Source organism: Myodes glareolus, chromosome 9 (assembly GCF_982192425.1).
Source record: "Myodes glareolus chromosome 9, mMyoGla1.1, whole genome shotgun sequence".
NCBI lineage: Eukaryota > Metazoa > Chordata > Mammalia > Rodentia > Cricetidae > Myodes > Myodes glareolus.
The window spans coordinates 69,418,446-69,445,782 of record NC_142034.1 but is presented as its reverse complement, the minus strand read 5'-3'; the positions used below and the strand labels follow the sequence as shown (position 1 = coordinate 69,445,782).

General features: G+C 47.4%; 1 protein-coding gene across 1 annotated transcript; it reads right to left on the bottom strand.

Annotated features, from left to right (window-relative positions):
* Nucleotides 1-1,021: 1,021 nt before the first annotated feature.
* Nucleotides 1,022-27,070, bottom strand: Slc36a3 (solute carrier family 36 member 3). Its single transcript, XM_048437733.3, has 10 exons — nucleotides 26,091-27,070; nucleotides 23,830-23,920; nucleotides 21,302-21,390; nucleotides 18,648-18,743; nucleotides 12,662-12,746; nucleotides 10,808-11,026; nucleotides 7,495-7,593; nucleotides 6,848-7,014; nucleotides 3,014-3,183; nucleotides 1,022-1,816 (listed from the first exon to the last, which is right to left on the bottom strand). The coding sequence occupies exons 1-10, from the start codon at nucleotides 26,243-26,245 to the stop codon at nucleotides 1,548-1,550; spliced, it is 1,440 nt and encodes a 479-aa protein (XP_048293690.2). The 5' UTR covers nucleotides 26,246-27,070; the 3' UTR covers nucleotides 1,022-1,547.
* Between the last annotated feature and the right edge of the window lie 267 nt (nucleotides 27,071-27,337).

The following is a 27,337-nucleotide window of genomic DNA, read 5'->3' as shown; positions in this document are numbered from 1 at the left end:
AGTCAGAGTAACCTAGCAGTGTGCTCCAAGTCAGGTGGCATGCTAGCTTTTATGATTCATTATTTTAATTACACGAAATGTGTATTTCTAACTTTCTCCTATGTTATGTTAATCTTTTCAAGCACAAAAAATGCTTGGGACAAATGCCCAGGAATGCTACACGTGTCAAGACTTCCACGCTACAAAATTGTCCTTGGACAAGGAACCCAATAGCAGTGTGCCTGCAGAGAGCACTGTCTTTTTAAAACCCTTCCCCCAGCCAAATGTTATTTAAAAAGTAGGTCAGTAATCCTTGCTGAGGATGAAAATCTCTTTCTCCACTGGAGGGAGAGGAGGGGAGAGAAAAGAGGGGAGGAAGACAGGCTGGGGAGAGGAAGGGAGGGAAGGAGAGCTGAGGGAGAGGTGAGATGAGAGGGGAGGGAAGGGAAGTAGGAGGAAAAGAAGGAAACAGTATAGATGGGAAAGCCGTTCCTTTTGGGTAGCAATGAGAACGTGTCTTCTCTGAAAGATGGATATATAATGAAAACCTCTGAAGAAGTGAGCTTTTATCTCTGGCTCTCCTCAGATCTCCAGGGCAGCAGAGTAACTATTTTATGGGAAATTATTTTTTAAACATTTGGGTGATGAGTTTTGACTTCATGGCTGGACAAAGCTAAGACCACTTTCTTCCTGAGACACTTACGGGAACAGGAGATTCATCTTCCTCCAGGGCACATTTTCTAAGCCCGCTACTTCAGAAAATCCTTTGTGGACATAGGGAAAGCAACCACACTTACACTTGTGGGATTTCCAGGGCAACAGAGGTGTGTGTGCGCCATTCATTTTCCTTAAAAAATATTTATTTACTATTAATTTATTGAAGTGTGTGTGTGTCCACAGGGCCAGAAGAGGGTGTCAGACTGCCTGGAGCTAGAGTCAGCCATGGTGAGCTGCCCGATGTGGGAACTGGGAACTGAATTGTGCAAGGGCAGCAAATGTTGCTAACTGATGAGTCACCTCTACACCCATCCCCACCCATTCGGTTATTTGTTTCCCCCACTTTGGCTATGTGATACGTGTACTTATCAGTGTGGGTGTGTGTACACATACATATACATGTGTGGAGACCGAGGTTGATATCAGGTATCTTTCTTCGATTGCACTCTATCTTGTTTTTGGGAGACAGGGTGTCTCAGTGAACCTGAACTCACTGATTTGGCTAGGCTGACTGGCCTATGAGCTTTAGGCATCCATCTGTCTCTGCCTCCCCGTCTCTCTGGCACTGGGACCACAGACATGCACAACCTTGCCTGGCTTTTTGAAGCTGATGGTATCAAAAATTTGGCCTCATTTGGGCTTCAAGGCACAAAAGAACTACCCAAGAAACCCAAAGCCAACAGCAGGGCACCTTTCAGGGATCAGTCGCGACTCTCACACCAGTACCATGTTCCTCTTGGCAGATAAAGAAGCCACTAATTAGCATAGAGATGCTGGGTTTTGAAACGTATATAATGGGAATCCAACAGAGCATGGGAGGAAGGAAGAACTATGCAAATAAAAATAGGCAATTACATGTAGCCCTTTGTAGAGTTAGCCATGGAAAGGTGGGCCTGCTGAGTCATCTCGTAGAGCGCCTGGTATGTCCCGAATACACACCCTAGGAGGCCCAGGATGCTGATCATGACGTCTTTAGCAATGGTCACACAGCTCATGTTCTCAGAGTAAAAGGTGGTGATCTCCAGCAGGGGCGGGATGATGAGGGCCAGGGCGCTGCTGCTCACAGAGCCCACCAGGGAGATGACTAGGTCCAGGCGAGGGATGAGAACGGCCGAGAAACCTGCAGAAAGAGAGGGGAATGTAGACTCGCTGAGTGTGCCTCAAAGAGGGGAGTACCCAACAAGCTTGGCTTTGGAGTTTAAGGATTAGATCAGGCACCATGGCTCCAGACCCTGTCTCCCTGTCTGTCCCCCAGTCCTTTTTTAAAATTATCATTTTTGTAGAGAAAAAATGGGGTGTGTGTACATGTGTGTGTATGTATATGTTATATGTGTGTATATTATGTGTGTGTATGTATATGTTATATGTGTGTATATTATGTGTGTGTGAATGTGTGTGTGTGTGTATGAGTGTGGAGGCCAGCAGAGGGAATCAAGTGTCCTGCTCTGTCATCTAGCACTCTGTGTCTCATCCTTGGGACAGGGTCTCTCATTGGATCTGGAGCTAGTCTGGCAGCCAGCAAATCTCCCTCTCACACACTAAGGGTCTCTTCTGCCTCGTACTCTATCAAACACTAGAAGTCCAGTAACCTCACTTCTCTAGGTCAAACATCCCCAGTTTCTTTGCTCTTTCCTCCTGGGCACCTCTTTTGATCCTCTCTTCCTAGAATGTTCCAGAAAAAGGATGACCCAGCCCTTCTTCCAATGCTTCCTAAGCTATGTTTGCTGTGAACAAAAGGGGTGGGTGAAGGAAGAAAGAGGGTGGGGGAAGTCCTAAATAACCCCCAGATCTTTAGCAAATCAGCCTAACTAATTGTCCCCTTTGGGGACAATTAAATATATAAATTTCTTCACAATTAAATAATTGATGACACAGGGACTTGATCATACCTAAAATGGGAAGGAGAGAGACTCTAGGGGACCAGATCCCCCATCTGTCATGGAGCTGTGTGATGTGGGGATGTGACGATTTCTCTGGGCCGTGGCTCCCTCAGGTGGTAGCAACACAAGGTTGGTATGAGTGGCAGACACATGAGCAAGTACAGTGGTCAGCAGGTAGGCAAGTGGCTGTGCAAGAAAAATCTTGCCTTCTCCCATGATTCGGTCAGTGCCCACTGCCTAGGCAAGAGGACTGGGGGTGGCTTTCTTTCTGTGAGTTTTCTAAGCCATCTTCAGATGGAAAGAAGAGAAGCAAAGAGACAAACACCTTGTAGATCACAGAGACAAGTGGCGGAGCCAAGGCTGCTGGGGTGGGCACTATACTGGGGTAGGACACATGTCATAGGTTTGAGTGTATAAGCGTCACCTCCCCAACTCACACGTCAGGCAGACCAAGGCTGTGCGAACGGTCAGGTCTACGAACAGAGCCCAGTTCTCAGACACTCTCTCGATGATGTAGGGGATGATTATCTCAGCTGGGACGTGGAACTGGAGGGCATAGGTGAAGAAGATGCCAACTGAGTACATCAGCTTGACTGACTGGTACAACCTGCAGACAGAACATTGAAAGGATGTGTGACGCCACCAGTCTTCCAGGACGGTGGCTCGGGACTCACTGGAAGCTTCACAGGTCAAGGGTCAGTGACTCGGGTCAGCCTGGCTCAGAGGGGACATGGAACCATGCATCCCTGTAAGTTCTGGAGCTAGAGGAACCTCCAAGTATTTCATTTAAATATTTTATTTAAAAATTATGCCATATGTACGTGTAATACAACTCAGAGTGTAGCAGTCATACGGCCACAAGGATTTCCCCAGCCCTGATTGTCACTGCAGTTCCCTCAGAGTTTGCTGTGGCTCCCATGTGGAGGTCAAATGACAGCCTCAAGTGTCCATCCCAGCCTGCTACCATATCTGGAGCAGCGTCTGCCCCGTTTGTTACTGCCGCATGTGCAGGCTAGCTGCGCCACATGGACTCTCCTGTCCCTGACTCCTGTCTCACTTAGGAACACTGGGATTACAGACATCCACCACTGTGCCCAGCTCTTATATGGAGCTTTAGGGTTCTAAGTTGGGTCTTCATGTTTGGGTGGCAAACACTTTATCCACTGAGTCATCCTCCCAGCCCTGTGCCTACAATCTTACTCTTAGGGGAGCCACAATACACCCACAGAAGCATGGTGGCACGTCTCTATGAATTGTTTGTTGACCTTTGTTATTTCATCAAATATAAAACCAGATGTGGCAGGACATGCCTGTGATCCCAGATCTTGGGAGGCAGAGGCAGGAGGATTGCCACAAGTTTGAGGCCAACTTGGTATACATAGTGAGTTCCAAGTCAACAAGGCTTATTCAGTGAGATCCCATCTCAAAACAATAAATAAAATATTTCTTGTAAAAGTCGTTCCCTGTAAGTACATGTCTGGTATTTCTATTTAACAGCACAGAGATTTTTTTTTCAGTTTTTCAACTAGTCGACAGTTAATAAGAAACTTAGATTATTCCGTCTTTTGCCAAAGAAACAAACAATGCTGCAAAGACTATCTCTGCATAGATCTGTTTACCATAGCACACATAATGCACTTATGTCTGCATATTTCAGCATATATGACAAACACCCACATGCCCCACATCTGTTTACCTCAGCATCTATAGCTCTCACACCCCATATTCCTTATCTATACATCAACTCCAAAAGTAAAAATGATTTTTAAATTAATTTTTTCTTGACATGAATCTCACCCTGTATCCCAGGCTGGTTTCCAGGTGGATATGCAGCCAAGAACAACCTTCAGATTCCATTTTGAAATTGTTGGGATTGGTAGCACAAACCACCACTCTGGTGTATGTAGTCCTGAGGACTGAACCCTGAGCCTCGTGTATGCCATGTAAGCGCTCAACCACTGAACTAGGCATCAGACCCCAGCTATGTTTTTAAATTTTGATATCGCCCTTTTGTCCTAGTCTACGGCATCTCTAAGTGCCAAAATAATATGTGAATCATGTCAGTCTCTGACACTGTAGTATGTGTGTGTGTTCCTGTATGCACATACACACACGTGTGCAAGCATGGAGAGGTGTTGCCCTTTGGGAGCTGGCACCTTGTTTTTGATGAGGGATCTCTCTGTGGGCCCTGGGAGGTTCACTGGTTTGGCACACCAGGGATCTGCTTGTCTCCACCCCCAGCGCTAGAATAGCAAATGTACACCTCCAAACCCAGATTTTTTGTGTTGGGGGAGGAGGGAGTGTTTGAGACAGGATTTCTCTGTTTAGCCTTGGCTGTCGTGGAACTCTCTTTGTAGAACAGGCTGACCTCGAATTCACAGAGATCTGCCTGCCTCTGCCTCGTGAGTGCTGGGATTAAAGGTGTGCACCATCACCGCCCAGTTCCAAACCCAGATTTTTGTGTGAGTTTTGAAGGCCTAACTCAGGTCTCATGCTTCTGTGAGAAGCGTGCTTAGCTGAGTTATCCCCCAGCCTCAATACTGTAATTTTTTAAACCGGCATTTCTTCTGTATGTTTTGAGGACCTTTTTGTATATAAAATTGTTATTTTGTGTATTTATCACCCCCTCCCCTTTTTGACTGGAATTGTTGGTGTTTTTACTGGGAAGGGTTGTTTGTTCAAGAGTGGGTTCCTCTCCCTCCACTCACCAGCCGGCTTATACCAGCCTGTGTAAAAAGCCTGGCTGGAGCTCACTGCCCATGTACTTAGCTGCCAACTTCAGCATGAAAAGGCTCTGCCCATGATAGCCAGAGGAAGTGCAATCAGCCGAGAAGAATAAGACCCACATATTAAGATAATATCTCGCTTTCATAAAGTAAGGCATAACTTCAAAGCTTCCACATTCATGATCTCATCTGGTCATTAGCAGGGCACAGCAAGGTGGGTGGGTCTGGTGACATTTTCCTTATTTTACTTCTCTGGCTTTGGGGAACATGGATGACACCATTACCCCGCCCACCTGAAAGCCCAAGCCTGTAAGGACCATAACAATGGTAACAGTTGATAATCCGCAGAGCTCTCTGCGTGCCAAACACTTTTCTAGCATTTTCTGTATATGAAAGCAATCGCTGCCAGCACACACTCTGCCAGGGAGTGCAGTAGAGGGCTGTTTGCCCAAGGTTTCCAGGCCCTTTCCTGCCAGGGTGAGGAGTCTGGCAGGAGGGCTGTCTCATCTAGCTTAAGGTAGTTCAAGTTCCTGCACTAGCTGCTTGGGAAGGGCAGGTGGCATTCAGTGACTCTTTGTCATGACAACCAGCAACATCCTGGAGTGTGGCTGATTCACTAGAACAAGAGCCTGGGCCATCCCATAATGGGTTGGTGTGAACAAAGAGTTAAACACTTGTGTGATAGCCGTGGTGATGGTTCATGATCGGAGCATCATGAAGCTGTCCTGACCGACACAAAGAGGCACGTGAGTAAGCCTTACTGTACAGAAGGGTGGGAGGCTCACCCACGGCCATGGAGGAACCAGAATGCGGATTCCTATTAGTTAGCTTTAGAACATGTACTTAGTCACTAGGATCTAAAGATCCCACCTCTGGGTGTTTCCTGGATAGATGGATGAAAGAACAAACGACTGGGGGTAAGGATTCCAGGCTGAGTTCCAGCTGGGGATACTCAAGAGTCTAAGTAGCAGTCCCAGGTAATGGTAGTGCATGCCTGTAATCCCAGTACTTGGGAAGGAGAGGCAGATTGGGTCAGGCATTCAAGGCTGGCTTTGGCTACAAAGGAAGTTTGAGGTTATCCTGGGCTACATGAGACCCTATCTCAAAAATTTAAAAACTATTATTATTATTCTTATCCAACCTAGGGCCTCAGACAATCTGCACAAATGCTCTACCATGGAGTTTTCACTTTCCAAACTGACCCCCTTAGGGCCTTTGCATTTTAGGGTCAAACTTGGAACTCCGGTCTCCACTCCCACTAGACAGTGTGAGCTGGGAAGGTCACTGACAACCTCTAATGTAGCACTGTCTGTTCTATGGAGTCCTCAGTGACGATGCTTACGGCTACTGAGAGAAACCGAGAGGGAGCCCAGTGTCTGACCACCACATTCATTCATTATCATAATTAACGCGAATGTCCGCAGTTCACAGCAGCCCATTTCTTCTGCTCAAGGTAACCACGCGACCGGTCCACGCATGCGCGTTCTGCCACTAAGGCTCACCTCCCACCCCTCCCTGTCCCACTTGAGGCTGGCAGGTTCCTACCAGCAATTGGGCAAGTTGAGGGTGATGCTAGGCTGAGTGTCTGAGCCAAACTTCATATAGCCAAGAGTCCCCAGGCAGATGTAGAGGGAGATGACAAAGGACATGCCCAGGTACAGCACGGCAGGGAACTGCTGTGGACTCTTCATCTGGCTTTTGAGAGGAAGAACCTGGAAGCAGACGGTTTGGGAAAGACAGGGTCCCAAGCAGAGCCATTATGTGGGTGTAGGCTCTCTTACAGGCACTGGTGTTCTTCTCCTGGTCGACTGAATCATCAGGGACCCCTCTACAAGGACAACCCCTCCAGAAGACTACACCCCTCTACAAGATCACACCCTCCACACAGCCACATTTGTTAAATTGCCTCATCACTCCAAATGGCCACACCCCCCCTCCAGATGCTCACTCCCCCTTCATCTTGTCTTCCACTTGTTATTGCCCCAACACCCTGCTCAGGGCGGGCTAATTAGTACAATTTCCATCTTTGTCTTCATCTTGGGAGCTTGAGGTGTGGTCTGGGTTGGGAGCGGCCCTCACTAGTTCAGGCTTTCCTGTCACCAGGAAGTCCTTATGCTTCGCTGGCCCCAACACTGCTAGGTGACATGGGGACTAACAGCTGGCCGCCCTGTAGGGCACCTCATCTTTCTTACCATCCCCACACCTTCAAAGGTGAAGATGGCTGTGCCGAAGAACAACAGGAAAGTCTTCCAGCTTGCCACCAGAGGCAAGCTGCTGTGACGCGGGATCTCCTGAAAAGAGAGGCAGGGTGTTGGCTGGCCTTGCTGTGGGGAGGGCATCTCGGGTCACATCTGGTGGCCGTAGAAAGAGCGCTGTTACTGTCTTATCTTTAAAAAACTGTTCTAGCTGGGTGGTGGCAGCGCCTGCCTTTAATTCCAACACTGGGGAGGCAGAGGCAGGTGGATTTCTGTGAGTTCAAGGCCAGTCTTGTCTAGTTCCTGGACTAGTTCCGGGACAGGCTCCAAAGCTACACAGAGAAACCCGGTCTCGAAAAACAAAAACAAAAGTGCTCTAATTAATTAGCTAATTTATTTTGTAGTCCAGGCTGACTAGAATAAACAAAGGTTTCTCAAAGACGTCCACATTCTAATTCCTGGAACCTATGAGCAGATTATGCTATTTGTTTGTTTATAGACATGATCTCTCCTCTCTCTCTCTCTCTCTCTCTCTCTCTCTCTCTCTCTCTCTCTCTCTCTTTCTGGTTTTTTGAGACAGGGTTTCTCTGTAGCTTTGGAGCCTGTCCTGGAATTAGCTCTTGTAGACCAGGCTGGCCCTCACAGACATTCACCTTAGACACAGTCTTTCTATGTAGCCCTGGCTGCCCTGAAACTCACAATGTAGACCAGGCTAGCCTCAAAACTCACAGAAAAACAAAACAAAACAAAAAAAACTCACAGAGATCCGATTGTCTACTTCATAAGTACTGAAGTTAAAGGCATGTACCACCAAAACTGGACCTATTATGTTATTTTTTTTAGTTAGGTTCTTGCTCTGTGGACCAAGCTATCTTTCTGTTTTAGCCTCCCAAGTGCTAGGATTACAGGTGCATACCACCATGCTTGGCTAGAGAGCTGAGCTTTCAAAAGAAATTTAGGATGTCAAGAAGATGATCTTAAACAGGGAGACAAACTTGGATTATCTGAGTCAGATAAGTAAGGGTCCTTAAAAGAGGACGAGAGGAATGGAAGAGGAAACAAGACGGTAGCATGGAGAGACAGCCTGATGCAGCTGGCTTTGGCCATGGAAGGGACATGGGCCAAAGCATGCTGGGAAAGGCAAAAAAACAGACTCTGATACCTCTGGGAAAGCTACAGCCTTGCTGATCTCTGATTAGCTCAGTAAGCCCTCCAGTCCTGTAGAAGAAATCTGTATCATTTTAGGGGTGGGGGCATAGATTAGTTGGTAGTGTGCTTGCCCAGCATGCAGGAAGATCCAAGTTTGATTCCCAGCTCTGCATAGCTCCAAATGCAGTAGTGCATGCCTCTAAACCCAGCTCCTGGGAGGTAGAAGCAGGAACATCAGAAATTCAAGGTCACCCTCCAATACTCAAAGAGCTTGAAGTAGACCTGGGCTTTATGAAACCCTATTTCAAGACAAATACCCTGAAACCAAAGAAAACAAAATCAAGCAAAAACAAGCGAAAACTTGTCTTGGGTTATAGTTCAGTTGGTAGAGTGCCTGCCTCAGATACGAAGCCTACATAAGCTGGGTGTCAAGGTACATGCCAGTAAGCCTAGCTTGCACTCGGAAGTGGAGACAGGAGAGTCAGAAGCTCAAGGTCACCCTTAGCTATAAAGCCAACCTGGGCTACATAAGACTCTGGGTTTTTGTTTTGTTTTGTCTTATGTATTTATTCTTTTCGTCTTTCCAGATTTGTGGTTATTTGTTACAGCAGCAACAGGACACTAATATAATTCCAAAAAATTCCATGCTTCAAAGACATGAAGCAACAATTAGAGGCCAATGATGGGCGGGAAACCAGCTGGCCCAACCGGAAAGATCTGCTCACCTGCTGCCCCTTCTCCTTACTGTCTTTTCCTGGAAACTGGGATAGAGATAGTATTTTGAAGTTGTTTTATTTTGAAGGTTGGGGAAGTTGTGTAAAGTTCTTGGTACCAAGTAGATCAAATTTCTCATCTATCTATCTATCTATCTATCTATCTATCTATCTATCTATCTATCTATCATTCTATCTATTTTAAAAGTTTCTAATACACTTATATTCCTGGGGGTGGGGCATGTGTGCCACAGTATGCATGTGGAAGTAAAAGGATAATTTGTGGGAGTCTGTTCCCTCCTTCCACTCTGAGGAACTCAGGTCCTCAAGTTTGGAGGCAAGTATCTGAGCCATCCAGCCAGCCCTACCCATTTCACTGTCCACTGACACATGTGTGTGTGTGTGTACAGTTGTGTGCCCACCCGTAGTATATATGCATCTGTGTGCATGTACCCATGCCAGTGCATGCGGAGGTCAGAGTTGTTCTGCTGTCTTCCTCTATTGCTGTTATTTTTTAAGAGTCTCTCACTGAACGTGGAGTTTGTCATTTTAGCTAGACTGTCTGGCCAACAAACCCTTACCCACCTCCACTCTCTTAGTTCTGGGGTACCATGTGTGCCCCACTGTGCTAAGCTGTTATGTGGATACTGGGCATGGCAACTCAGGTCCGTATGCTAGGGCAGTAAGCACTTCATCTGCTGCCCTCTCAGTCTCCACACTGTGCTATTGTAGAAAGGAGTTGCGGGCAGGCCTGCTTTTCATCCTGCCCGGCTCCCGCACAGCTAGCTTAGTCCCAGAAATAACAACACACAAATTGTATTCATTTAAGCACTGCCTGGCCCATTATCTCTAGAGAGTTAGTTACTGACTAACTCTCATATCTTGATATTAACCCATTTCTAATAATCTGTAGCACCACGAGGTGGTGGCTTACCGGAAAAGGTTCAGCATGTCTGACCTGGTGGCTGGCTCCATGGCATCTGCCTCATAGCCCTCTTCCCAGCATTCTGTTCTGTTTACTCCGCCTACCTAATTTTCTGTCCTATCAAGGGGCCAAGGCAGTCTCTTTATTGACCAATGAAAATAACACAATAGACAGATAACCCTCCTCCATCATGCTATTTCTTGTTATTTCATTGACGTGATGGAGAATATGACATCCTTCTTTATCTCTCGCTATCGAGCCCCAAATCCCCATCTTCTCAAACAACATCTGATCACAGAATCACTAAATTACTTAGTGATCCAATTTTTGGATATGACCCTGATACTGAAGATGAGGGTTGCTGATAATCATGCCTAATTCACAGCTTGTGGGACAGAAGTATTTCTAGAAATCATCTAGGCCCAGGGCAGGGGACTGAGCACTTTCCCACCGTGCTCATAACCCTGCCATGCTTTGGAAGCCTTGGACCTTGACCCTCTTCCGTGTGGCTTCAGACACAGACCTGAATGAGATACTCGAAGATCAGAGCCAGGCTGCCCAGGGTGGTGATGGTAGCCAAGGTGGAGAAGACAGACAACACCTGCGGGTTCTGGACAAGCACCAAGAGGATGAGGAAGGGCAGGACGGTGAGCATGTAGAAGCGAGCATCCAGCACGGGGGTCATCACCAGGCTCTTCCTGGGCTGGCAGATGTTGGAGGTGAAGTGAGCTTCTTCCACAATCTGCCAAAGAGGCACAGGGAAAAGCGGGACATCAATCCTGAGTCACGAAGAACCACTTCAGTTAGGATTTCAGTTGATCAACTGACGACTTACTGCCCCAGCAGAAAAGGTATTATTCATGACTTGTGTGAAATGTCAGCATAACCAGATGCCTTTGAAAACATTTATTTGGGAGGCAAGAGAGGTGCCTCAGTTTCAGGGAAGCCAGCACCTTTCTCTGACATTCATGGGCATAGAGTGCACACACATACATGTAGGCAAAACGTTCATACACATGAAAGTAAAATAAATAATTTTAGCTTTTTATCTAAAATAAGTAATTTCAGATGAAAATTTAGATTTGTTTCATTTTATTGTGTGAGTGTTTTGTCTGTATATATGTATATGTGTATATATGTATATGTGTAAGTGGATCATGTACATGCCTCGTGTTGGAAGAAGTCTGAAGAGGGAGTCAGATCTCCCCAAACTGGAGTTACAGATGACTGTGAACCACTACGTGGTGCTGGGAACTGAACCCAGGTCTGGGTCCTCTGAAAGGGCAACGAATGCTCTTAACTGCTGAGGCATCTCTCCAGCTCCGGAGCTGGGTGTCTTTTGGGAGTCTGTGCACTGACATATATGTGTTTCTGGGGAGTCGGGGCTCCAGAGGACAAACTCAGGACTGTTTCTCAGGTTTTCCCACCTTGTTTTTTGACACAGGGTCTCTCATTAACCTGGTACTGGGTATGTTGGGCTGGGCTGGGCATCCAGGGCTCAGCAGGCACCCATCTCTCAGCCTCCTCAGCACTGGAATTACAGCTGTATGCCCCCAAGCCCAGCTTTATTATATGTGGGTTCTGGGGGACGGTACCCATGGCCTTGTGCTCGCAAAGACAAGCAGTTTACTGACTGAGCTATGCCTTCAGCCCCTCCCACTTTTTGAGATCTAATCTTATATATCTGATGCTGGCTTCAGACTTGAACTTTTGATCACTCTGCTTTTACCTTCCAGGTGTTGGCATTACAGATGTGAGCCACCATGTCTGGTTTTAGGTGACCTGTGTTTTTATTTGGTAACTCTAGCCACCTTAATGATAGTGTATGTGATTCTGACAACCGGAAACCCTGAGCATGCTAAAGCCCAAGGACTCAACGGTCTTTTTATCTGCTAAACAATCTTTAATTCCTCGTGAAGTGGCAATTTTTGTTTCCCCTCACATGACTAGAGGAGAGGGTTCAGTTACATCCTCTTTAGACTCAGCGGTTGAAGCTGGGCAGGGCTGGGAGCTGAGCAGCCGCTCCCCCACCAGGCCCTCTGTTAGTTACACAGCTCCCTCTTCTTCCGGGATGGCTGGGTGTACTCCTCCGTCCCGCAAAGCCATAAAAGAATGCTCTCACAGACTTGTCTCATGTTAGGAACATGATGAGGGGAAGACGACAGCTTGTTAGACCTTTGGGATGTGACAACCTGAGATGCCTAAGGTAGATTTCATCTATGCTTTCCAGACGGAAGGGGGAGAGGCTTTGGCTCTGCTTTGGTCCCAACCGTGGTCTAATATGGGGCAGATAGGCTCAGATGTTATGGCCCCACCAATAGCCCCAGCATTGGGAGGTTCCCTCTGCTCCCACTCTACCCAGAAGAGCCCTCCCTACCTGTTGCAGATTGTCTGCCATAAACATGAAATATGCACTGCAGAAGCCCAGCTGAGTGATGATCAGCAGGAAGCTCACAATGTACCTGGGAAGGAAGAGGACAGCAAGGGAAAAGAGTCATTGTTTACAATGGGTTTCATTTCCAAAGCCATTGTTTCTGATGATTGCATTTCGAGAGATTTCAGCCCCTCAGAAGAAGCTGATAGTATGGTAGGATTAATACCCATAAACTCTGGCTTTAGGCTCTGTTCTGTTTTTTGAGGTAGAGCCTCATGTAGCCCAGGCTGGCCTCTCATTAGCCAGGTAGCTAACTGTGACCTTGAACTCCCGATTTTCTAGCTTCTACCCCAACAGTGCTGACATCACCACAACCACCACATCCACACACTCTAGTGAATGTCTGAGTAGTTACCTTTGACCTGATTTACATTCTGGGCATATATATTCAACACACACACAAGCACGCGCGCACACACACCACCACCACCACCACCACCACCACCACCACCACCACCACCAACACCAACCACAACAAAACACACACACTGTTTTAGAATTATTTCAATGAAAATTTCAAAAGTCATGAAACATCTACTTGGAATACCTCACGCCGATTTTTCTTAATCCTAGATAGAGAGAAATCAACTTTAGCATCAAATATACAGTCTATATTTTAGATATATTAATTACCTCACAAATACTGTTTTCTTTTGGGGGGGCATGGTCTCATGTAGCCGAGGCTCCCTATGTAGATCAGGCTGCCTCTGAATTCCTAATTCTCCTGCCTCTACCTCCCGAGTGCTGGGGTTGCAGGTGTGCCACTATACCTGACTTAACTTTTACTTTTGTTAAAAGGCTTCCAAGGCTGTATGTTGTATTTAGCTGTACCTCTTTAGCCTTTTTAACCCCCTGCAACATGGAGAATTTTGCCTGCATGTGGTGCCTGTTAGGTTTTTGCTTTGTTTTGTCTTTCTGAGACCGGGTTTCTCTTCGTAGTCCTGGCTGTCCTGGAACTAGCTCTGTAGACCAGAACTCACAGAGATCCACCTGGCTCTGTCTTCTGAGTGCTGGGATTAAAGGCAGTGTGTGAAGCTGATTTATGCTAGGTTATTTTGGAAACTCCAGGCTGGTCTTCTTTTGATTATTATTATTATTATTATTTATTGAACTCTACATTTTTCTCTGCTTCCCTCCCTGCCTCTCCCCTCCCCTTCAGCCCTCTCCCATGGTCCCCATTCTCCCAATTTACTCAGGAGATCCTGTTTTTTAATACTTCCCATGTAAGATTAGATCCATGTATGTCTCTCTTAGGGTCCTCATTATTGTCTAGGTTCTCGGGGATTGTGATTTGCGGGCTGGTTTCCCTTTGCTTTATGTTTAAAAATCACCTATGAGTGAGTACATGTGATAATTGTCTTCCTGGGTCTGGGTTACCTCACTCAAAATGATGTTTTCTAGCTCCATCCATTTCAGGCTGGCCTTGTTATGAACTGCCTACATGCTGTTTGTGTGGCTGTATCCTCCAGATTAGAATTCTGAAAGTACCTCAAGCGGCATGCATGATAAAAGCAGCAACGCTGTTCCTCTTTCAACTCACTGGAGGCCAACGCCCTGTTGGCCTGTGGTTTTGGGTCTCTCTTCATACATGTACCCCTCACACCCAAGACTTTAGGATTTTGTGACACTCCTTCACAAAGCTGGTTCCAGGCAAGCCACTGCATTACACTTTATTACAATGCTTAAGTTTGAAAAATTGCCATATTCTTCCTGCTTTGTGTGTGTGTGTGGGGGGGGGTTCGTTCGTTGTTTGTTTAGTTGGTTCCTGTTTTCTGGTACTGGGAATTGAACTCAGGGCCTCCTGCATACTTGGCAGGTGCTCCACCCCTAAGCTACACCCAAGTCCTGTTTTTCTTTTTGTCTTGCAACTTTTTACTTTTTTGGTGGTACCCTGAGTTGACAGACCATCTGTCCAGTCGGCATGTCCTGTTTTACAGGTCCCGCTGACCTTGTGCGTCATTTATCTTGGTCTTCTCGTGAGCTGATCGCAGGTCAGGAGGTTTGATTAGATGAGGTTTCTTCACTGATTTTTTTTCCCCACTGGCAAGAGGATTTCAGATCGAATCTTTATAGACCTATTCTATCACAAGACACCAGATTGGATCTTTATACACACTATTCGATCACAAGACACCTGTGGCATGGACCGGTGTGACGGGGACATCGCTGCACCTTCCTTTATGAAGTTCCCCACTGACTGTCCATCTAAAGGCTGAGCATCCATCCACGACTGCTAACTATGTGGGGCAGGCTGGTCTTGCGCAAGCCTCTGAGTTCCTCTTCACACGCTGAAAATGAAGCATCCCTGGTTGAAGAGAGACTTCCCTCCGAGTGTTTCTGACTTTTCTCAGTTACTGAACTCTAAAGAAATGGGACAAGGAAATCCTGATGGCTGGAGAGGAGAGAGATCTTGAGTTCTAGTCTTTGCTCCGACACTAGATTCCTGTGTGGCTTTCAGCGACTTGCTCGTTTTCTCCGAACTGTATAATTTTCCATCTCAACAGGCATGGGTACAGTGAAATCCAGGGGCTATTTTTGCCCTACATAGCTACTTAAGATGTCATCAGACATGGATGCTGACCTCATCTGGCTGATGACTAGAACAATTCCTGACTGGGAGATCAGTGCCCGTCTGAGGGGCCTGAGGTAGGGGTGGGTGGTGCGGAAGGGGCACTCACTGAGGGCTCCCTCAGTGTTGACTCACTGCCTGGAGAAGGATTGTCAGAGAAGGCCTCATTGAGGGGTCTTGGGATGTCTCTGTTCCTCCACTACCGGGGTTTTCTGTACCTTTGAGGTGTCATTTTATGGTGAAAGCCCTGGCAATCCCATTTTTCTAGAGCAGTGAAGTCTCCCTCTGAGTCCTTTCAAGATTGGTTAGAAGGCCAGCAATGATCAAACAGAAAAATGTTTTGAACATATCACCAATGTGTGCGTGTGTGTGTGTATGTGTGTGTGTGTGTGTGTGTGTGTGCGCGTGCGTGCGCGCGTGCCCAAGTATGTGGTGATGAGGATCTAAGCCAGGGCCTCCAATTCTGCTGCTGAGCTACATACCTATTTCTTTTTTTGTTTGTTTTTGTTTTTTGAGACAGGGTTTCTCTGTGTAGCCCTGACTGTCCTGGAACTCACTTTGTAGACCAGGCTGACCTCGAACTCACAGAGACTCACCTGCCTTTGCCTCCTGAGTGTTGGGATCAAAGGTGTGCTCCAACAGAGCCCAGCATCCCTGACTCTTGAAATCCTGGCACAGGGGTCTCCCTACATTACTATGTCTTGAATTTAAGCAGGCTTTGAGCTCTGGGTGTTTCTGACAGCCGTCAGGGAACGTAGCTGTCCTAGCTTTCTCAGTTACTGTGATAAAGCACTCTGGTCAAAACAACATAGGATAGCAAAGGACTGATTCCATCTTACACCCCCAGGTCACAGTCCTTCACTGAGAAAAGTCAGGACCTGAGCACGGTGAGAACCTGAAGCAGAACTCATGGGAGAATGCTTCTTACTGGTTTGCTCACAGGTTCATATTTAGTTAGCTTTCTTGTATAGACCCAGAGAATGATGCTGTGGGCTGGGCCTTCCTACAACAATTAACAGTCAAGATAATTACCCATAAGCCAATGTGATCAGGGCAATATCTCAGTTTAGGCTTTCCCCTCTACACTGTGTCACATTGACAATTATAGCTGACCAGGACAGTGGCATGACGGGTTTGGGCTACCAGGACTGGCTCACCATTACCTTCTTATCAAACGAGGTACAACAGGGTAAAGGTTTCTCCATCTTGTCTCAGCTGAAGCCATCTTTGGTTTCTACCCCCTGCCCTGATAAGTCCCCTGGGAAGGCACCAACCTTGTTCTAGAAACTTAGGGTCGAAATGCCCCAGCTAACTGCGTGTTCTTGGCTCTCCTTAAACAGTTGGCTAACTTCCCCTGACAGCCAGGATATCGTTTTTCTGTGTTCTTTGTCTTTAAAAACTCCCTGTAATATGCATCCGGGGCTGCTCTGTGAGAAGTGTTCCTCCCCCCAGGCAGTTGCAGGCCAACGAAATACAGACTCTCAATTCAAACTTTGGTCATGTCAAGTGGTCTCTGGGTCTTCACCCCACAATAAAGGGAACAAGCTAAATGTCTACCCCCAGGGATCAGCTGAAACGGTAAACATCCCCACCAGAGAACTCTGTGAGCCTTCAAAGGATGAGATGTGTATGTCTCGAGATGAAAAAAGAGGGAGATTGTGTGTGATGGCCGATTTCTGCTGTCACAGTGACAGGATACAGAATCACAAGGGGAACAGGTATTTGGCATGTCTGTGAGAGACGTTCTAGAATAAGTTGATTGTCTGGGTTTAGTGGGACATGTCTTTAATCCCAGCATTCAGGAGGCAGAGACAGGTGGAGTCTTTGAATGAGAGGCCAGCCCGGACTACCTAATGAGTTCCAGGACAGCCTGGGGTATGTAGAGAAACCCTGTCTCAAAACAAACAAACAGAAACAAGCTAACTGAGATGGGAAGACCCACAGTGGCACATTGGATGTGGGCAACACGATTCTATGTGCTGAATCCCAGACTGAATGCAAGGGAGAATATGAGCTGAGTACCAGCATCCTCCCCTCTCTGTCTCCTGACTCTGGACACAATGTATGGACCAGCTGCTTCCTGTCCCAGCTGCCATGCTGTGCCTGACACTGTAGATAGAATTGTCTGGAACTGTGAGCAGAAATAACTCTCCCTTTTTCAAGTTTTTTTTCCTCGGATACTCTGTTGCAGCAACAGGGCAGGTAACTGTTACACTGTTAGATAAAGATAATCTAGTTTCAGGCTAGTTGCGAAGTGCGCAGCCAGCACTTGGGAAGGAGGAGAGGGGTCAGGAGTTCAGGGTCATCTTGAGGTTACAAAGCATGTTTGAGGTCAGCCTAATAAGCAGAAGACCCTGTCTCAAACAAACAAACAAGCAAGCCAGTAAGCAACATGATTCTAAGCAACATAAAAGAAAACATAAAACAAACTAGGGCTGGGGTTGTAGCTCGGCTGGTAGAGTTCTAGCCTAGTGTTTATAAAGCTTCGCTTCTCAGTCCTGTATTAACCCAGCTTGGTAGTGTATGGGAAGTTCAAAGTCATCCTTGGCTTCTTAGCAAGCTCAAGGTCACCCTGGCTATAGGAGTTCTTGTCTTCCTTCCTTCCTTCCTTCCTTCCTTCCTTCCTTCCTTCCTTCCTCCCTCCCTCCCTCCCTCCTTCCCTCCCTCCCTTCCTTTCTTCCTTCCTTCCTTTTATTCAAAAAGCAAACACAGCTAACACATACCTTTTCACACTCACACACATCTTGATATGCACAGAAAAAGATAGCCTTGGGAGGGCTATTTATTTATTTTTAAAATTTTGCTTAAGTTTATTATTTTGTGTGCATTTGTGTGAAGGTGTCAGATTCCCTAGAACTGGTGTTACAGAAAGTTACGGGCTGCCATATGGTACTGAGAACTGAACCCAAGTCCTCTGGAAGAGCAGCCAGTGCTCTTAACTGCTGAGGTGTCTCTCCAGCTCCAGAAAGGATATTTATGAACCATGATGAAGAAGGTAGGACTGAGGCCATGGGGAGATCCTCTATCTTGCTCGATAGTTTCCAAAGAGAACATATCTACTCAAAAACCTGTGCAACCGGGGGCTGGAGAGAGGGCTCAGTAAGAGCACATGCTCTTGCAGAGAACCCAGGTTCAGGTCCCAGCACCCACATCAGGTGGCTTATAACCACCCTTAATTCCAGCTCCAGGGGATCTGGCACTTGTTTCTGGTGTCTTTGAGAACTTGCACTCATGTATGCTCACATATAAACACATGGACAGATATAATTGAACATAAAATTTAAAAAAAAAAGCGTGTGGGATCAGACATAAAGGCAGGGGATTCAATCATGGTTTCATCACTGTGTTTGTGACCGGTACCTGCCCCACACTGAGTGCGTCCTCAGCCAAGGATTTGGACATGTTTCCAGGCTGTACATCGTGGTCTCTTCATAGTTCACAAAACTCCTCTGCAGCCTAGGGAGAAAGGACAACGGATGCGTAAGTTAAGACACTTTTGCTGAAGGTATAGTATTGTGCCTGAGTTGGTGACTGTTGTGTATGTGTGTGATGACTGTTGTGTGTGTGTGTGATAGCGTGGAGTGGTCTGTGAATTTTCTAATAGTAGTACCATTGGTGCAACTTTCAGAGGCTAATTATTAGCTTATACAATTTTTATACACTTATGCTTTTTTTTTTGAGTCTCATGTAGACTAGGGTGGATTTGTGCATCTGGGTACGACTTTGAACTCTTGATTCTTCTCCCACCTCCCTTCAGGCATGCGCTCAGCAACATGCTTTAAGCACATTATTTGGGGGCTGGAGAGATAGATGGCTCAGTGGTTAAGAGCACTTGGCTGTTCTTCCAGAGGTCCTGAGTTCAATTCCCAGCAACCACAGGTGGCTCACAACCATCTGTAATGAGATCTGGTGCCCTCTTCTGGCCTTACGCATTCATGCAGACAGAACGCTGTATTCATGATAAATAAATACATCTTAAAAAAAAAACACATTATTTGAGTAGATCTCTTTGGTTTTGTCCTTTGGATTAAGCAATATCTGTGCACTGGTTTAAAGAAGCAGAGCAGAAGAGGTGGAGGGAAAGGCAGAGTGGGCGTGGCCAGCCTGTGACTGTTTTGGTTTACAATGTAAACTTTACACTGAGGTTTGGGAGCCCCTGAGAAGGTGATCTCTTCCTTTCTGAGGGGGAATGGGTGACTCATCAGTAGGACCCTTCTGGTCCTGGGTGGGAACAGAGAGGAACTGCTGCGCTGGCCTGACGCCACGTGCACAGTGCTAACTACAGGGCTGGGGGACAGAGAGGAGGCTCAGGACTTTTATGGAGCCTTCTAAACCAGCATCCCCCTGGACCTGGTGTGTGCCTGTCATCTCAGGAATGTGAGGGTAGGCAGGAGATCTGGAGATCGAGTTCATTCTGGACGGCATAAAGAGTTAGAGGCAATCTGGGAAATAACCAAAACAAGAATGGCAAAAGGCCCTAGTTAGATAAAAGACCATTGTCCTAAAATGTTGATGTCAGAGAGAAAGGAAAGACACCATCAGCCAAAGGACAAAGTCAGACTGATGCAACTGTGGGCGAGTTGGTGCCTGCAGGAGGTATGGAGGCCCAGAGGGCTTGCGGGGCATTCAGAGATTCACTGGTGGTTACGAATAGGTTTAATAATAAAACGGAAGGAAGGAAGGAAGGAAGGAAGGAAGGAAGGAAGGAAGGAAGGAAGGAAGGAAGGAAGGAAGGAAAGAAGGAAAGAAGGAAAGAAGGAAAGAAGGAAGGAAAGAAAATAAAAGAAAAAAGAAGCAAAAAGAAAAGAAATGAAAAGGGGTAGTATAGAGTGGGAGGGAAATACAGAGTATAGAATGGGGAAGGAAGTGGATCCAGAAGGAACCAGGGAAGGAGGGTGAATATGATCAAATTACTTTGTATGAAAATTTCAGAGAACTATTTTTTTTTTTATTTTAAAGAATGAAGTCATGAAGTCAGACAGGTCTTCAAAGACCAGTTCTGCCATTTCCCAACCATGTGACCCAGGGCAAGGTATTTTAGCCTAAATTTATTCACCTCTAAAATGGGAATAAAAACCGTCTCTATCCCAGGGGGCTCCTGGAAGGAGCCCAGAAATCTTGCAAAGCTCTTGGCTCAAGAGAATCACATCATTTGCATCACTGCTGAAGGAGCAGAAACCCTGATTTAAGGGAGGCAGTGATTATTTTGTCTCACAGTTTGAGGGCACACAGTCTGCCATGCTGAGAAAGTCATGATAGAGTTCATGGGTAGCAGTGTGAGACTAGAGCTTCACACGGAAGACCCAGGAAACAGAGTGGGCAGGCAGCACAAGGCCCACTCCTCCCCCAGTCTCCACTCCTAACTTTCCACAGCCTCCCCAAACAGTGTTGCCAGCTGGACCAAGTGTTCAAATACATGAACCTATGTGGTCATTTCTCCCCAGACTACAAGGCAGTTTCTGTCTGAGACTCTTTTGCAGAGGTCTTTCTTGGACCGCCAGTACATGACATGAAGACTTGTTATGAACGGCCAGCCTTAGTCTAGGCTTGTTTCTAATTAGCTTTTTTTTTTTAAAACTTAAATGATCCCATTTCTGTGTGCTATCCTGAGGCTCATTTGCCTCATCTGCATACCATCCACCCTGCTTTCCTACTTCCTCTGCATCTGGTTGTTCCCCCACTACTGGCTGGCTTCCAGTCCTCTTACCCCCAGTTGGCTGGCTGGCTCCCCTTTTCTCTCTACTTGCCAACCCTACCTATCCCTCATACTGCCTAGCTATTGGCCATCAGGCTTTTATTACACCAGTCAGGTGCTTTAGGCAGGCAAGGTGAAACAGCAACACATCTTTACATAGTTAAACAAATGCAACACATCTTTACGTAAACAGATTCTATTCCACAACACTCTTCTGCAAACCCCTTGCCACCTCTGGAGGATTCAGAGCAGCAGAAGTGGTAGACAGGAGAAGTGGCCCTGGAATGGAGCCCATGGGGTGAGAGATGTGGACTCTGACCTCTGAGTGAGGTGACTGGCGCAGTTCAGCAGGATATCCATGCAGTGCACTGTGAGGACCCCGATGGCCAAGAGGCTGACAGGCCCCACCTAGAGGGACAGGACAGGAAGACAGTGAGATGACATCTGGCTCCATTCACAGCCTAGTCCTGGTACAGTAGAATGAAAGTCTCTAGCTGGGCTGTAGCTCAGTGGTGGGGCCTTGTTTAGTGTGTGTGACACCCTGGAGACCATCCTAGCACTGCCCCCAAATAGACAGAAAATTTGCTGTTTTTGGAGGCACATGTCAATAATGCTGGCGCTTAGGCTGAGGCAGGAGGATCACTGTGAGTTTGAGGCAAGCTTGAGCTATGTGTAAGACCCTGTGACCGACCAACCAACCAACCAACCAACCAACCAACCAACCAACCAACTAGCCAACCAACCAACCAACCAACCAACCGACCGACCAACCAACAACTGGCTAACTAACCAACAGGAAGTCGCCCATGATGAGCAGTTAGCTCAATGTCCTCTGCCCTTGGAGGCTGTGTTCAAACATCCTATTTAGTGTTGTTGCTGAGGGGTTGCCCCACACTGGCTGGTGTTCTTCCAGGGACAATGAGCCCACCCCCATCACACAGCCCAGGCCCTTTTCATTGGCCTTCAGGTATACTATTCCAAAACCCCCATGCTAAACTTAATTCCTTTACACACCTTAGCCCTGGCTTTTAAGAGTCTCAAAGACCAAGGCTCTTTTTGTGATGTAGTGCCCTTCTCTCAGGATCATTAATCAGCAGGCCCCAGGGACATTATGGCAGGTGGGTCTGTTGTGAAGTGCCACCTTGTCCAATGCAGGGTGTGGGGGGCTGCACCCACGGACAGTGAGCATCCCCCCAATATGTGATCATTGAAGCTGTTCCTGGACATTGCAGACTATTGAGGGAGGGGAGTGGAGCTGGCGCAGAACGCTCTCCCATTGAGGATCATTGCTTCTGCAAGTCTGCTTGTTAGACCCCATTTAAGAAGCAAGGTTGATTGATTGTGCATCAATCTTCTGGATGTGACCGAAGGGCACACTGTGAGACTATAGATAGGTCCTGTGTGACATCATTGTCACAAAGGAACAAATGAGGGGTCAAGAATGTTGTTCGCCCCCACTAGTAGGCAGCCTTCACATGGCAGGACCTCTGCCTTGTTTGCAACCTTTAACCCTGGGGCAGGCACGTTCTTAGAATGACTCGCTGTACAGGCCACCATCAGAGGAGAATGGAGGGTCTCTACATCACCCAACAACAGAGGGGATACAGAGGGCAGTCTAAAGAGCTAGCAGGGCATCACAGAGCATGCTGGCCAAGGCAGTAAGGCTGAGGCCACATGGATTTAATGCTCTTCTGCAGACATCTAGAACCTGGAGGGCTCTGAAGGAGAGGCTCCATCCTCTGGCTGGAGCTGTTCGTCATCAGAAATCAGGTGGGAGGAAACAAGGGGCCACTTCTCAGGCCCAGAGAAGACAAGCAGGCTAAAGAGAAGCTCTACATGAGGCACCAACCTGTCCTCATGGGCACCATTGGGGCTTTCTGTGTGCAGGTCTCCAGAGGGGGACTGTGGGGAGGAAGGGGTGGAGGGACATGTGGTTCTTTTTTTGCTTGTTTGTTTTGTTTTGTTTTTTCGAAACAGGGTTTCTCCGTGAAACAGTCCTGGCTCTCTTGGAACTTGTTCTATAGATTCCCCTGCCTCTGCATCCTGAGTGCTGGGATTAAAGGCATCTGCTACCACCTGGTGGCCATGTGGTTTTTTAATCACAAATTCAGAGCAAGTATGCTAGACTTCTGCAAGCTCCCTAAGGACTCTAGGGAAGACACATGTAAGGTACAGCTTTCGCGTGTGTAGGACGTGGTACAGTTTTTAAGAGGGGGCATAAGCCAGGAGATGTGTCAGCTGGGTGTAGGGGACATGGGGATTGTAGGGACATGCTTATTCCCACGCCTAGCCCCATCTCATGTACCATCAGGTGGTTTTATCCTTATTTTTATTTCTCAGTGCTTTGGACTGAACCCAGGCTTTCGTGTCACTGGTCTTGAAACTAAGCTACATCCTCCACCCTTGTGGGTATTTTGTTTTGTTTTCTTCTTGAGACAGTCTTGCTCTGTAGCCCAGGCTGCCTCAAAACTCACTACATAGTCTAGGTTGACCTTGACCTGGAGAGCCTCTTGTCGCAGCTTTCCAGCGTCACTTGGCACTTCATCAGGTGGAAGGAAACAGGGGTCACACACGCATGCAAGTGTACAAGGACGAGGTCAGTGCAGCGTAAAAGGGAGGTGGGTGACTCGACACCCCAGGGGCTGGAGTGGAGGAGGGTGAATGGGGATCCTTGCCCTCTCCAGCAGCGCTCAGTGTGTTTCCTGGTTGGTTACTGGCTGGAAATTGATGGGCACGGCTGCTGTTTCAGAGCCCAGTCCCTCAGGGTCACCCATTACAGAGGTCTAGAGACTGTTCTACCCCTACGGCAGTTAGCAGTTAGGATGAGTCTCGTTTCTAGGCTCTTACCAACAATCCGGCATTTTTCACAGCCAGGGGAAGCCCCAGGAACCCTGTGCCAATGTTGCTTTTCAGCAGGTGGATAAAGATTTGCATAAACCTGTGGGGGAGAAAGTGAGAGAAGAGGGTATTGTGGGGGAGGGGGTGGGAGGCAAGGGCAGGAGAAAGGAGGGGAGCGGAGGAAAACAAAGAGGAGAGGGAATAGAAGGGGAAGGCAAGGCAGGGCTGGCTCCCCGCCCCTGTCCCAGCATCTGTGTGTGTGTGTGTGTGTGTGTGTGTGTGTGTGTGTTGGGAGAGGACAGAGCCAGGTGTGTTCACTCTAGCATGACTCTCAATCCCAGGGTACTGTCCTGGATCAGGTGATCCAGGGCTGTGCCAGTTCAGGAGGCTCAACAAGCAGGAAACTCTGAAGGGGAAGCAAATAGAAATTGCCACCAATTGGGAGACTCCTTGGGGTTTATTCTCCCAAACAACAATCATTGAGGCCTATACACTGCTAACATTAGACAGACAGTGAAGACATTGGTAGCCACTGCTCCAATCTGTAGACTATTTGCTGGCAGATCTTTTTAATTTAATTTAAAATTTTAAAGACTTGTCATTTGAGACAGAGTCTTACGTAACCAACCCAGGATAGTCTCAAATTTGCTATGTAGTCCAGGGTGACACTGAACTCCTGATCTTCCTGCTTCCATCTCTGAAAGGTGGAATGCCGCCATGTCTGCTTACTGGATCATTAACTTACTAGAGAAAGGACAGTGATTGGTAGATATATAAAGAATTTGCTGATTCTAGCCAGCCCTTCCTACATCAACTTAACCAATGTTCATTGAATAAATACACACAGATCTCTACAAACGGCTACATAATATAGAGGAGTTCTGTGACACCAGTCTTTCTATACAGTAATTTCTCGTCAACTACAATTATTGGGAAATATATCTCCTCCCACTTACTCCTTTTCACTTTGTCAGTTTTTCAGGAGTAAGTTGTCTTATAGACTCTCCTCCCTTCTCTTCTCCCTTCTGCATGATCACAGACAGCACTGGCCTCACTGTACCCAACCTTCCGGGAAAGATGAGGCATTATGGGAAACCATTGCATCTTCGGTAACAGCATTATGCCTTGGGTCATAGGGCGTTGGACAGCACACATAGGCTGGGGGCTATGATGAGACATTTAGAAAATTAAACTTTCTATTCTTTCCTTGGAAAACAAGACATTGCTGCTGTAAGGAAAATGCCCGTGGCCTACCAATGACAAAACAAGCACACATTAGGTGGCCATTCCTGTTTACTTCTAAGTGTCCAGAAGTTTTACACAAGGGCCTGCAGCACTTGCCGTGTCCTGGATGGATTCTCTTGTGAATGATGTGGATGGTGGGTTTCTTGGTGTCTATAGAGTCCCTCTGTGTTCACACAGACGAGTGGAAGAAACTAGACAGCTCCACTATCGTAAGAGATTCGGAAGTTAAAGAGCGTAACAGAGAACCTTGTGAATAAAGCTGCTCACTCTCCTGTCTCCTGACCTACCACACATCTTCCTCAGAAACCATGGTCGCTTCTCTCTCTCTCTCTCTCTCTCTCTCTCTCTCTCTCTCTCTGTGTGTGTGTGTGTACTTTTCACTTTTCTTTCTCTGTTTCTCTCCCCATCTCTGGAACCAAAGTCCTTGTGCAGAGTGGGCAGGGCTGTAGCCTGAGCTCTCTCTAGCCTGTCTGTATACTTTTAAAGTCATACCACATAAGTAGTTGTAGGCTTTACATAAATGGCATTTGAGGATTCGTTACAAAATATCACCATTGCTTATCAGGGATGAGGCATTACAGTAATCCTAGCGCCCTGGAAGCTGAAGCAGGAGGATTGCAAATTTGAGGCCAGTCTGGGTTACAGAGTGAGACTCTGTCTAGAGAGAATCTTTTATATGCCTGAGTTTGGGGTGGTAAAAGTAGAACATGGGGTAATTGGGTGATCCTTTGTTTACAGAAAGATCTACGTCTGTGGGAACAATGGACTGGGGTAGACCAGGAACAGAGGAACACTCTCCTAGTGTCAGGAATGTGCTTTCTGGCCCGCAGCTCTGGTTCCGGACAGCTGCCTTATCTGGGTTCTTTGCAAGAACTGGGAAGTGTGGCATTCCCAGACAGCTCTCCAGAGCTACAGTCAACATTCCTAGGTTCTGGAGCTTTGCTGTGTCACCAGGGAGCATGCGGAGGGCCTTTGGAGCTGGGGTCCAGCTGTACTTGCCCTAGAAGGGTGATGGGATCACTCACAGTAGTCCATCGACTTCCCCTTGAGGGTCCTTCTCGGGGGAGACGCTTCTGTGGCTGCTGCTGCTACTGCTGCTGCTTTGTGAAGAGTTCTTAGACACACTGAAAAAATTCCACTCACAGTTGGCATCTTTTCTAGGCAGAGGCGGCTTTACCATGGTGAACAGGTAGCAGAGGCACAGCACTCAGCTACAGCAGGCTGGAACGAGCCCTCAGTGGACTCTCATCAGAAGCCATCCAGCAAGTCTCAGAGGCTGGCTCCCGATGCCTGGGTGTGCCTGGCCCTGGGTGAAACCCAGGATGTGGGGAGTCAGGACAGTGACTGGAGAAGCTTGGCCTGAGGGTGCCTCTCCAGGCTCCTGCGGCACCTAGAACAGGGTCGCAGGTCCCCTTCAGGACTGCCTTGACACCTGCCAGGACTTGCACAGGCTTCCAGTCTGTCTCCCAGCTCAGCCCTTGATGCCGTGGCCTCCAGGGAACACTGACTGGGAGAAGGAAGGGATCTTTAGACTGGAAGTTCTGGCGCCTGGCTGTGGGCTCAGGCTCAGGGTTGGTTGCCTCTGGCAGGGAACAAGCCACAGCTACCTCACAATGGAGGCTGCCCAGGCAATAAGCGGCTGCCCGGGATGCAGAGTGTCACCTGTCCCAGCGTCTCATGCTGGAGGTGAACAATGGTTTGTGCCAGCTCACATGCCAACCCCTCAGATCCTCTGTATAGGAGGACCGTGTGGACTGCCACCTAATTAGGAAGCAGGTAAGCGTATACTTTTAAAAAGCCATTTGTGAGCTGAAGAGAGCACTTGGTCAGTAAGGCACTAGCCATGCAAGCAGGAGGACCTGAGTTCTGCGCCCAGAATCCATGGAAAGCAATCAGGTGTGGTGGTGCACACCTGCAATCCCAGTGCTGGGGGGTGGAGACTGGAGGATTCTTCGGGCTCACTAGCCAGCCTAGTCGACTTGGCAAACTTCAGGCTGTGAGAGCTCTTTACACACACACACACACACACACACACACACACACAATTGACTGGGGCATGGTAGCAGAAGTCTTTAATCCCAACACTCAGTAGGCAGAGACAGGTGGATCTATGTGAGTTTGAGACCAGCCTGGTCTACAGAGTGAGTTGCAGGTCAGCCAGGGCATAGTGAGACCCTGTCTCTACAAGCAAACAAACACCCATAATCCCCACTAGGATGGATTGAAAGCCCTCTGGAACCACAAACCAACATAAACCTTTCCCACCATAAAC

Bases quoted from the DNA above. Each gene is read 5' to 3' on its own strand.
- Slc36a3 (XM_048437733.3), bottom strand. From the start codon at position 26,245: ATGGTAAAGCCGCCTCTGCCTAGAAAAGATGCCAACTGTGAGTGGAAT. The intron at 18,744-21,301 runs GTCAGAGTCCAC...CTTTCTCCCTAG, and splicing joins GCCAGTCACCTCACTCAGAG to GCTGCAGAGGAGTTTTGTGA. The intron at 3,184-6,847 runs GTAGGAACCTGC...TTCTGTCTGCAG, and splicing joins CTCAACTTGCCCAATTGCTG to GTTGTACCAGTCAGTCAAGC.